This window comes from Euleptes europaea, chromosome 7, assembly GCF_029931775.1.
Source record: "Euleptes europaea isolate rEulEur1 chromosome 7, rEulEur1.hap1, whole genome shotgun sequence".
Lineage (NCBI taxonomy): Eukaryota > Metazoa > Chordata > Lepidosauria > Squamata > Sphaerodactylidae > Euleptes > Euleptes europaea.
The window spans coordinates 98,597,490-98,610,280 of NC_079318.1; the positions used below are offsets into that span (position 1 = coordinate 98,597,490).

General features: G+C 48.8%; 1 protein-coding gene across 1 annotated transcript; it reads right to left on the minus strand.

Moving 5' to 3' along the window:
* Window positions 1–5,613: 5,613 nt before the first annotated feature.
* On the minus strand, window positions 5,614–10,136 carry MCL1 (MCL1 apoptosis regulator, BCL2 family member). Its single transcript, XM_056853171.1, has 3 exons — window positions 9,410–10,136; window positions 6,296–6,543; window positions 5,614–5,749 (listed from the first exon to the last, which is right to left on the minus strand). The coding sequence occupies exons 1-3, from the start codon at window positions 10,134–10,136 to the stop codon at window positions 5,633–5,635; spliced, it is 1,092 nt and encodes a 363-aa protein (XP_056709149.1). The 3' UTR covers window positions 5,614–5,632.
* Window positions 10,137–12,791: the final 2,655 nt, after the last annotated feature.

Here is a 12,791-nt window from a genome sequence, read left to right on the forward strand (position 1 = left end):
GAGTGGGTGGGGCCACGCTTCTGATTGGCTGTGCAGATTTTTAAAAAATGTTGCTTTGGCAGCAGCTGCCACCACACCACAAGTATCTGCGCTGAGTGACTGAAGTTAAGCTGTGGCGAGCGTTTTGTGGCTGACTTCGCCTCCTGCGGCAGCCATTTTGTTGCTGCGCCCATCATGCCACGTCAGAATTCCAAATGGGCCCACAGGCTCAAAAAGGTTGGGGACCCCGGGCCTAGCAGAAAGCAGTTATAAAATAAGTTTAGAAAAATGAGAACATGCAACTTACACGCAAGGTTGGAAGTTTACGTTGCTTCAGGGCAGGATATTGAATTTTCAAGCTTCGCCTGCATACATCCAAAGACCTGCCAACAACCACCCCCCTTTGGTTCAGGCCATTATTGGCTGAATCATAAAGCACAAGAAAATAACTTTGCCTCACAAACACCCATGAAAAACGCTTTTATTACACCCAATGCCTCATGCCTGAGACAGCCTGAGTCAACAGGGAACAAGGATGGGTTGTTCATAAAAATACACGCCCTTCACAAGGAAGCTATAAAAAAGATTAGGTGTGTCTGGACAATAGCACTTTTATAGAAGAAGATGGTAGAAGAGCTCGGTGGAATTCCTGGTGTTTGCCCAAAGATGCTTATGTATGGCAGCTGCAAACTGGAGTTTGGCCTTGAGAGTGGCATTCGTTGGTCTTCTAAGAATCACATTCTTAGTATAAACATGGTCTTCAAAGCTATGCAGAGACACTTGGGAGAGAAACCCATGTGGACAAAGTGCACTTTCCTAAAAGGGACATGGCCTCATTCTTGTGGGAAAAAATATGTATCAGTGAGTTTAACTACTACAATCAACCTGAGATTTTTAGAACGATCATCTGCAGACACTGAAGAACTGAAAGAAGAGTTGGTTTTTATATGCCGACTTTTTCTACCACTTAAGGAAGAATCAAACCGGCTTACAATCCCCTTCCCTTCCCCTCCCAACAGACACCTGGGAGGTAGGTGAGGCTGAGAAAGTGTGACTGGCCCAAGGTCACGCAGCTGGTTTCATTTGTAGGAGCAGGGGGGGAAATCCAGTTCGCCAGATTAGCCTCTGCCGCTCATGTGGAGGAGTGGGGAATCAAACCCGGTTCTCCAGATCAGACTCCACTGCTCTTAACCACTACACCAAGCTGGCTGTCGACATTGCTCAAATTTATGAGGGCTGTATTTTGCAAGACGCAGGGGGGGAAACCCTCAATGTTTCCATCTACTCCAGCCCAGAGTATTATGACCTTCGTGGATATCCCAACTCCTGCGAGAAATATGCGCGCGCGCAGTCCAGCAGCATGACAGTTCGGTATGTAGGTGGCTCAGAGCACCTGAGAGAGACAGGCAGGCTATTTGTGCATTTACACAGCCCACGTCTGCCACAGAAATGCAGCAACCACCCAGGTATTACAGCGTGGGAGCTTCATGTTTCCCCTCCTCTGCAGAAGGTGATTCACTAGTCTTCTGGGCAAGACGACACAAGATGCCAACAAGACAGAGAGGCCATGGCTCAGTGGTAGAGTATCTGCTTGGCATGCAGAAGGTCCCAGGATCAATCCCCAGCATCTCCAGTTAAAGGGACTAGGCAAGGAGGTGATGTGAAAGACTCCTGCCTGAGACCCTGGAGAGCTACTGCTGGTCTGAGTAGACAATACTGACTTGGATGGACCAGGGGTCTGATCAAGTAGAAGGCAGCTTCATGTGTGCAATAATCTTGTAAGGAAAGACCTTTGCACTGTCAAATGTGATATTCTATACTGGCTAATTACATAACGCAGCTCACTGCTACTTGGTTGACAATACTTCAACAACACAGATGGCGTAGAAGATTAATGACGTAGAACACCCTTTCTCAGAAGCAAGGTCACCACATCCACTGTGCTACACAGATAAACCACAAAACAGCCAATCAGCCTCTTGGCCTGGGAAAGGTAACTCGAAGAGAATAAGGGAAAGTTAACTTAGTGTGGTGTTCCGTTCCCCTTGCCAGCGAGAAACCCATTTTTCACAGTGGGGCTCTGTTCACACCTTTGCCATCTCGTGCCCTTATTAACCCTGTACTCCTTGGCATGTGTTCAGGGTCAAATTTGGTAAAACAAAAGTAATTGTAAGAACCCACTCATGAAAATTCTACAAACAAGGGAAGACGGGCTGTGGCTCAGTGGTAGAGCATCTGCTTGGCATGCAAGAAGGTCCCAGGTTCAAACCCTGGCATCTAACATTAGGCAATATGAAAGACCCCTGCCTGAGACCCTGGAGAGTCACTTCCAGTCGGAGTAGACAATACTGACCTTGATGGACCAAGGGTCTGGTTCAGTACAAGGCAGCTTCCTGTGCGAAGTTGAGGTTTCATGTTGCAAGAATAATCTGCAGCAGCCCCACCTCCCCTCCCAATTCTGACAGACTTCCTGTTGTGTGAGGGACTAATCTAACCAGGAAACAGCCCTATCCCCCCCGTCAAGTTTGATACGCTCTTTACCATTACCTAGAAACAGATGTTTACAAAGTACAGATTTGCATATTTCCATGGCAAAGCTTTGCCTAATGCCATAGCACCTCACGGAGACGGCATCTTTTAAAAATCAAGCCCATTTAGCTTGGGCAGAACAGCTCCATCATGATTCACTCCAATCACCCACAGCCACCTGTCATCTTTGAGAAGTTTCCACAATCACAGTTTTGATGCACTTGTGTTGGGGAAATTGTTAACAGCCCCTTCCCCCAATCCCCTATTCCCAAATAGTTCCTTTGGTCCTAGACCAGTGGTTCCCAAAGTGGGCAGTACCACCCCCTGGGGGTGGTGGGATTACCTTAGGGGCACTAAGAGGCAAGGGGGCAGCAGGGGGGGTGCTAGAGGTGGGCCCCTTCAACTGTGTTTTTCACTAATTGACAATAGATCAAGCTACGACACCATGCTGGCAAATTTGGTGGAATCTATCAGAATTTCCCCCCAGAATTTGAAGACCTGATACCACAGGATCAAGTTCATCACTTTTGTTGAATAAATTTCAACTAAAAAGTTTTAATTTGATTTTGAATAATGTGCAATTAATTGTTACTGTTTTGAAATTTTATTATCTTGTTTAGTGCGTCATGCAAACCCCTATTTTGAATAACATTTTTTATAGCACAGGGTAGGGGCGCTGGGGTTGTTTGTGGAACCAAGGGGGCGGTGGCCTGGTTTGGGAACCACTGTCCTAGACAATGCATGAGGGTGTGGTCTACCACACTTATGTGCATTGCTTAAGTATCCCTGAAATACAGTACAGTTGCTCCAGGAACATCAAAATAATCCTGACATCAGCTGAATTTTAATTCCTGTTAGGTGTGAAAAGTGCCATCAAGTCACAGCCAACGCATGGCAACCCAGTAGGGTTTTCAAGGCAGGAGATTATCAGAGGTGGTTTACCATTGCCTTCCTCTGCATAATGACCTCAGTATTCCTTGGTGGTCTCTCATCCAAGTACCAACCAGGGCTGACCCTGCTTAGCTTCTGATGAGATCAGGCTAGCCTGGGCCATCCAGGTCAGGGCACATTTTAATTTAGGTCTACTTATATACCTTGATAACTATGAGCCAAAGGAGGACCAGCTGGGCTAAAAGGCAGTCCATTGGCCAAATACAGGCCACTGCCCTCCATTGTCTGGAAGCGCAACAGGAAGCGCCTGGAAATCAGAGTCAAGACGCCGTGAAGAGGAGGGGATTGTAAGCCAGGCTTCTGCTGGTTCAAACGAGCCCTTCGACCCCTAAGTACCTCACAATCGTGCAACCCATGCCCACCCCTTGACAATGCAAGCAAGCCGGTGTGGGACAGCTAGCCTCAGTCAGTTGTGAGCTCCTTGGTTGCCACTTGAAGGGGACTGTGTTCAGGTCTGGACCAGCGTGTCAGCTAACATGAGTTTGGCCATGGATAAAGACACAAACGTACTTAGTCCTGATAAGAACGTAAGAAAGGCCCTGCTGGATCAGACCGAGGTCCATCAAGTCTAGCAGTCTGTTCACACAGTGGCCAACCAGGTGCCTCTGGGAAGCCCACAAACAAGGCAACTGCAGCAGCATTGTTCTGCCTGTGCTCCACAGCACCTAATATGATAGGCATGCTCCTCTGATCCTGGAGATAATTTTTTTTGTATTTCTGCCTCAGTAGAAGGCAAAGACGACAAATGAACAATGGTTGTATTAGACAGTTTATGTAAACAAGCAAGCCTGATAGCACCATGGTCTCCATGCTTTGCTTTTCAGTTTTTTTGCATTTGCCATAATTTGGTCTGAACAAATCTAACAGTACGTTGAAGACTCTAATTCCACCAATGCCGGCGAACTTACACTCTTGCTCCTACTAGATAAGAGTTAAAGAAACCTGAAGTCTACAAACTGTCATCCTGAACCTTTAAAAGAAAAACAACAACCTGAATTTCAAGCTTGTGCTTTAACTGTATTTGCATTGCTAACCCAACGGAGTCATATTTATTCTTTATTCTCAGAGACAAATGTGACATTTGTTTTGTAATTTTAGCTTAAAATTTAATTTGTAAAGAACTGGAAAATACTGGCACCAATTCAAAATGTCCCCTTAATTGGAGAAAATAATAATAATAATAATATTCAAAGGACCTCAAACTAGTCAGCTGGTCACTGGGTGAGGTAACCTGACTATGCCAGGAAATTGTGTGTTACTCGAGCACACCAGGCAGAACTTTCTGGAAAGTCCAGAATTTTCTTTTAAAGAGGGCTAAAGAATAGTTTCAAAAGCTGACTCTTGATCACACATGCAAAACCCTCTTTACAACCTTACCCAAAGATAAAGCTCTGCAAAAATGTACACTTTGTACAGTTTCAGACATATGTACAGAGTTCTGCTTAGCTTCTCTAGGAACTTTTTAAACATATTTACAGTCTGTGCCCCTTCTCACATAGCTGCATATGTTCTTGGGAGCTTATGGCAGTGTATGCTTCCAAGATTTATTGGGGGAGGGATAGACTCAAAATGGTAGAACTACATATAAAAGAATCAGCCCTTAGGAGGATACAAGGAGGAGTCAGTTTTGTTTTTTTGTTTGTTGAGGTTGTAAGTCCATTTCTGTCCACTATGGACAATACACCACTGTGTCGACCGACAGATAAAGGCATTCTGTGTACACCTGAAGATCCTTCTTTTTCACACCACGCAATGCAACTTCTATTTTATCTCGAGCTCTACCTGATCAAGGGATGCCAGTTCAGACATTGCTTGGCCTAAGACCATGGCCCTTGTGCAAATGGAATACCGCCTAACATATCCGCAAGTTACTACACCAAGCCCAATCGAACGGCAGGTTAGTCCAAGACCAAAGCGCCACTCAGACGGTCTCCGAGTCCTCTTAACTTCCTCCCACATCGCTTTGAGGAAGCTGAGTCCACGTGCCTTCACATTCAGATCTACTCCCGTCTGCAAAACATCCGTGTTGGTTTACCTTCTAATAACTGACAGTTTTCACAACCAAATATTCCATGGGATTTCCAGATGTTGATTCACCCATCAGCTCAGTTTTCTAATCGCAGCAGGAACAGAGTAGTCCAAGCTGGCTCCACTCAGGGAGCGCTCTCGTGGCTCACCGGATCATGTAGGCCAAGCCTGCTCCTATGCCAGCAACGCTTGCAAAGCCAATCAGAATGTTTCTGATGCTGCCTTCTATGTCCTCCACATGGAAGAACTTAACAAATCCCTCCTGGAAGAAAGAATCGGACCATTAATTGCTTTTAAGCACCAGTACCTAAGCATGTTCTGGATATAAACATTCACATTCTAACAAGATGTTCACACAGTGAGCAAGGTTCAGAAAGATGGCTAGAGATGTTCTGCTTATCAAGAAATGGTAGAGAATGATTCACTGACACCCGAGTCTTGTCCTCCTCACCCATCCCTATCATTGGGACCCAGCATTTTAAAAGCTCCTTTTGTGGGAAAGGACAGGCAGCCATAAAGAGTACAGGCTTCTGGTGCAGGCAATGCTTCACCCTCTAGATGTGTGTCTGATTACACCTGGAAAGAATTACCAGATGAAGGGCAACGGAACAACATTCTTTGTGCAGAAGGTCCCAGGTTCAATCCACTGCACCTCCAGTTAAAAAAACCTGGTAGCAGGTGATGTGAGAGACCTCCCCTTGAGACCTGGGAGAGCCGCTGCTCATTTTGTTAGACAATACTGGCAACGATGGACCAATGGATAAGGCAGCTTCACGTGTTCAATTAAGCCCTGCCGTGACTCACTTACCCAGGCATTGTGACTGACCAGCCATTCCCGTTTGTCTTTCACCAGAACGTCGGTGATTATCTCTGCCAAAGGAATGATGTTGCTCTCCTGGTTTATACTCTTCAGGTGTTTGGCAACAAAACCACCAAAGGAGATGAGAGTCAGAATGCGTCCCCAGTTTGTTATGCCGTCACTGAAGACGTGCGTTGCAACTTCTGAAACAGACTTCAGGTCATCCTGGTTCTTGATTTCCAACTTTTTAAGCATTCCTGAGCAAGAAAGAATGGATGAGAATCGGGGGAAGACTGAAGGAAAGACAGGCTGGCGACAGAAAGCGCCCTGCCTATTTCGAATGTCACTAAATAAAGCACCACCCTCCGTTCCAAAAAAAGAGGCTGGGAAGGGAAACTTATCTTTGTGCAAAAGTTTCCCAAACACAATAACAATCCTAGTATTTATTGAGAAAAGCGAGCAAATGAAGACGTGTTTTAGACAGCCTCAAACTAGTGCTTTCTAGACAGAAGGCTAGACCTCAGGGGGCTACACTTATTATTTAGGATATCTAAAGAGCCACAGAGCTTCTGACTTTTTCTTCAAAGCAGACTCCTCAGCACAAGTCAACAACTTCAGCAGAACTCAATGCCCTGCTATGAAGCAATTCCTCAGCACCACTTAGGACATTCAAAGGCAGCTGAAATAATTAACAGGAAGTTACTCAAACCAGTTTCAGAACCATTTCAGAACAAGGGATCTGGCACCCACAAAAGTGTTGCTTGTTTACAGAAAGGCAACCATTCAGAAGGCTTAAAGCCAAAAGAAAGCACCTGCTCACAAAACCTGTTCCCATGGAACTCAGTTCTCTTAGCCCTTTCTAGACCAGGAAAGGCGTTATTTCCCCAGCAGGAAGCCTATGCCGTTTTGATGCACAGCACCTACTCAAAAAGCTACTGCCAAGTTTCAGATATGATTTTATTATCGAGTATTCTGGTCCACTAAGAAACTGTTGAGCATCATAACATCATGACTATAGACGTAAATGCTGTGATGCCACACGAGTTCAGTTTCTGGAATATTGCAGTGAGTTGATATTTTAAGGTTATTTTGCAATTTTCAATATTCAGTATGCTATCGTAATAACATGAAAAGCCTGAAGCAAACATTGAGATTCCAGGGCAAATTCAGGAAACTGGCAGTAAAATCAGGAGGAAGTCAGTTGGCACTATTCTGTCTTTGATGACCATGTTTACAGACTTTTTCTTTCTTCGCTGGCTGGGCAGATGCAGGATGTGAGCAAGCGCTCAAGCTAATCTATAACCAGATTATCTGCATGCAAGAGAGTTTACCCCTCCTCCCAGAGAACAAAGTTCAGTTTCGTTTCTGCTAGCTCTGGTGCTTTTGAAACAGTTCTCAGCCTTAGGCAAGTCTCCCTGCAGCAGGGGGGGAGGGGAAAGAGGAGGAGGAAGTGGAGGCGCAGCTGAGCCACCTCCACGCACACTGCTGGCAACCTGGGTGGGCTAACCCCACTCAAAGATCAGAGCCAGGCTGACCTCGCCCCCCTGCAGAAAGGAAGGGCTGTAGGTTAATGGCAAAAGGCGGGGGGAAAAGACTTTTTTCTGCCTGAGATCCTGGAAAGTCACCTTGTACCAGAACACATAAGGCTGACCATGAACAAACACTAAGGCTCTGAATCAGAAAGACTCAGCTTCATGTTGAAAGGGTAGGGTAGTGGCACTTGGATATGAAGGGCCATGGGGCCCCACGGCCCTTCACATCCAAGTGCCACTACCCTTTTGACACCCCTCAACTAAATGTATTTCATTTATAGCCCATTTTCCTCCCCCTTAAGTAGCTGACAATATTCGCCCTTTTCCCATCTTTACCCTCACAACCCTACAAGGCAGGTTTGACACTAGAAACGCCCCAAGCTTGCACGAGACTGGGGATTCAAACCTGGCCCGTGTCATTCTCCTTTCCTCCACAACAGCCCTGAGAGGTAGGTTAGGCTGAGGGCATGCAACTGGCCGAAAGTTACTCAGCATCTATGGCAGATTTGAGCCTGGCCTTCCTAAACCCGTCCTACACTGTATCCTACCCCCCTGTATACACTGTATTGCACTGTATACACTCCCCTATCCCAGTCATACCCTCTCAGCCCGACCTACCTCACAGGGTTCTTGTGAGGCTAAAATGGAGAAGGCTGTAAAGTGCTTTGGGGAGGAGGGCTGTCATAGAGAGGATGGTGCAGTTGTTTTCTGTGGCCTAAGAAGGTCAGACCAGAACCAACGGGTTGAAATGAAATCAAGAGAGTTTCCGGATAAACATTAGCAAGAACTTCCTGACCGTTAGAGCAGTTCCTCAGTGAAACAAGCTTCCTTGGGAGGTGGTGGGCTCTCCTTCTTTGGAGGTTTTTAAGCAGATACTAGATGGCCATCTGACAGCAATGCTGATTCTGTAAACTTAGGCAGATCACAAGAGGGAGGGCAGGAAGGGGTGAGCGAGTGATCCGCTCTCATGGCCCTTTCTTGCATGCCCACTTTGGGGCCAGGAAGCAATTTTCCTCCTGGACAGATTGCCCAAGGATTCTGGAGAGGCTTTTTGCCTTCCTCTGGGCATAGAGTGGGGGTCACTGGGGATGTGAACTTCTTGCATTTTGCAAGGGGTTGGGCTAGATGACTCTTGGGGTCCCCTTCCACCTCAATAATTCTGAATACTTTAACACACACACACTCACATGCTTTTATATATATGCATATGTATATACACACACACGTCGATGACTCTATGTACTTAAATATATATACACATGTATGTATGGACATACATAGACACTCACATATACCCATGTACACACACACATATATACATATAAATACACAGCTCGGTTCTTTAGTACTTTAATATATATACACACACGCACATATACACTCATATACAGACATCGAGCTCTGTGTGTATTTGTATGCTTACACATATAAGCATGTGTAAGCATACAAATACACACAGAGCTCGATTCTATATACTATATATACATACCCCCCACACACGTACATATCTAGGCCCTCATATACACACGCTTTCAGAAACCGATACCCCCCCCCACACTCGCGCGAGACCACCCCCCTGTCGCCCGCCCACCTTGGAAGGCCAGCCGGTGCTTCTCGAGGACTCCGTCGCCCACCCTGCGCAGCGTCTCCACCGTCCGGGCCACGCGGGCCGAGGAGGGGGCCGGGGCGGCGGCGGCGGAGGGCCCGAAGCGCCCCAGCAGCGCGCCCAGGGCCTTGGCGCGGCCCTCGGCGGCGGCGGCGCCTCCCCCTCCCCCCCTCTTGGCCCCCTCGGCGTCGGCGACCTCCAGCAAGTAGCGCAGGACCACCTCCAGCGTCTCGGCGCGCAGGCCGTCCCCGCCCTCGGGGGCCGCGGCGCCCTTCCCGGCCTCCTCCGCCGCCGCCTCGCCGTCGTCGTCGGCCGGGGAGGCGAGGGAGGCGGTGGGCGAGGGAACGGGCGAGGGGCCGCGCTCGGGCTGCCGGGCCTCCTCCGCGTCAGCCTCGCAGCCGTCCAGCTCCTCCTCGGGCAGCGGCAGTTTGGCGGGCCTCAACGGCTGAGGCGCCGACCAGCCAATCAGCGAGCGGGGCGCCCCTTCGAGGGGCCCAATCAGCGCCCGGGGGGCCCCGGCGCGAGGCCCCCCGCCAATCAGCGGCCGCGCCCCCTCAGAGGGGGCCCAGAGGCCGCGGCCCGAAGCCGCCGCCGCCGCGCCTGCCGCGGGGCTCCCTCCGCCGGCGGGGGCCGCTGCCGGCTCTGGGGCCACCGCCGGGGAGCCCCCGCAGTACAGGTTCAACCCGATCATCTTCTGCTTGAGGGACAACATGGCGGAGTCCACAGAAGCGGCTGCGTCTATCTCGGGGGGCGGCGGAGGCCGCCCAGCCGCTCGGCTTTTATAAGGCGGCGTGACGGGAAGACGCACGGAGGGGCGTGGCCGGATCAAGGTTCGGGAAATGTCTCGCCAGCCTGGCAAAGCGAGGGTGGGCGGGGCGACGCGGGATGATTGGCAGGGGCAGGGCCAGACGGGAAGGGGCGGGGCCGCCAGGGAGAGGAAACGCGTTTCAATGGGGGGGGGGTGGAGTAGGAAAAAGCTTAAAAGTTTAATAAAGACCAACAAATAAATGCTGAGATATAATTACAATCCCAACCTCCCCTTTACCGTTTAAAAAATGATTTATCCGCAAGACCAAGAAGTGTTTGCAATGCGCGATTTTGCAGTTTGCCTGCGGGTTTAATTTCAATGCGAATATTGTGCATTGCAGCGTGTGCGAGGTCTAATAATATAGAAAACTTTTAAACCTTTAACAAAACCTTTTTTTTAACGTTCAAAAGTTTTCATATATAATTCTCTCCCCCCCCCCGCCCCCAAAGGAAAAATTCCTCGCCGTCTGCGTGAGTCATGTATGGAGCAGTCGGGCAGGGTGTTGGCCCTTCCTTCGTTATGTCAGTTTCCTATGGGGAGGGGGGGGGGAGTTAAAAAGCATTTTCTTTTCCCAAGCCCCACAAATGAAAAACCCGAAACAAAGGCTGGGGTTTCCCACCATTTCCCTGCTGCTGCCACCCAGGACGGTAATCACCTAATAGACCCAGGCATGCTGAGCCCCCGGGGGAGGGGAAGTGTCACTGGGGAATCCACCACTTGGAATTTAATCTGATTTAACGCATAGTTCGATTGTGGAACTCCCTGCCCCAGGATGTGGTGATGGCTGCCAACTTGGAAGGCTTGAAGAGAGGAGTGGACATGTTCTTGGAGCAGAGGGCTATCCGTGGCTACTAGTAAAAATAGATATTAGTCATAATGTATACCTATTCTCTCCATGGTCAGAGGAGCATGTCAAATATATTAAGCACCCAGGCAGGATGGTGCTGCTGCAGTTGTCTTATTTGTGGGCTTCCTGGATGCACCTGGTTGGCCACTGTGAATGGACTGCTGGACTTAATAGGCCTTTGTCTGATCCAGCAGGGCCTTTCTTATGTTCTTATGACCCTGCTTAGATCTGACAAGATCGGGCATTCCTGGGTTGTCCAGGTCAAAGCAAGGGCTGAACAGAGGTAGTTTGCCATTACCTGCCTCTGCGTAGGAGCCCTGGTATCTCCCATTTAAATACTAACTAGGGCCGACCCTGCTTAGCTTCCAAGATCTGGCGAATCTTTTGGTCAGCCTCGTTCACCTCGTTCGGAATACCAAGTAAGCATTTTGGAGATGAACACATGCAGCTGCCTTATATTGAATCAGACCCTTGGTGTATCAAAGTCCGTATTGGCTACTCAGATCAGCAGCGGCTCTCCGGGGTCTCAGGCAGGGGTCTTTCACATCACCTACTTGCCTGGTTCCTTTAACTGGAGATGCCGGGGATTGAACCTGGGACCTTCTGCATGCCAAGCAGATGCTCTACCAGTGAGCTACGGCCCTGAAGGGAGGAAGGGAAGGCAGTGGAGGTGAGGGTTTCAAGGGTCCTAGAGAAGAGGGAAAGAGGGGGCAAGATTGGAACAAAGCCAGCTGATAAAGGAAGGGAGGGTTGGCAATCCCCCTTTCCATTTTTGGGGGCATATTTCCGACAATGGTCCTCTTCCTGGTGGGCGTCTCAGTGCCATATAGTGCTTTCAGTGTTACAAATAATGTTCCGGAGGCAGGACAGCTCGGATTGTCCCAGATGATGCTAATCAGGAATAAGAAGAAGAGTTGGTTTTTATATGCCGACTTTCTCTACCACTTAAGGGAGAATCAAACTGGCTTACAATCACCTTCCCTTCCCCTCCCCACAACAGACACCCTGTGAGGTAGGTGAGGCTGAGAGAGCTGTGACAAGCCCAAGGTCACCCAGCAGGCTTCATGTGTAGGGGTGGGGAAACAAATCCAGTTCACCAGATTAGCCTCTGCTGCTCATGTGGAGAAGTGGGGAATCAAACCCGGTTCTCCAGATCAGATTCCACCGCTCCAAACCACCGTTCTTAACCACTATACCAGGGACTCGAGATCTTCCTGTCTCGGATGGGATTATACTCTCACCCTCCAGCTTTAGCAGATGACCCCGTATTCTAGTATTATGGGAGAGGGAGAAGGCCCATTGATAAAATAAGGTGTTTTTAAACTGACCAAATGGCTGCTGATTGAGGACACATGAACATATGAAGCTCCCTTATAATGAATCAGACCCTGGGTCCATCAAAGTCAGTATTGTCTACTCATACCGGCAGCGGCTCTCCAGGGTCTCAGGCAGTGGTCTTTTACATCACCTACTTGCCTGGTCCCTTTAGCTGGAGATGCTGGGGATTGAGCCTGGGACCTTCTGCATGCCAAGCAGATGCTCTGCCACTGAGCCACAGCCCCTCCCCATTTACTTTAGGGGCTCATCAAATGAAAAGACGGGGGCCTTGTCTGCACCACAGACTACTGCTGGCTCCCCCCCTCCCCAAGCTGCCAACACAAAAGCAAGACAGATGTTTGTAGAGAGCAGTGAGTACAGTAGTGGGACTTTTG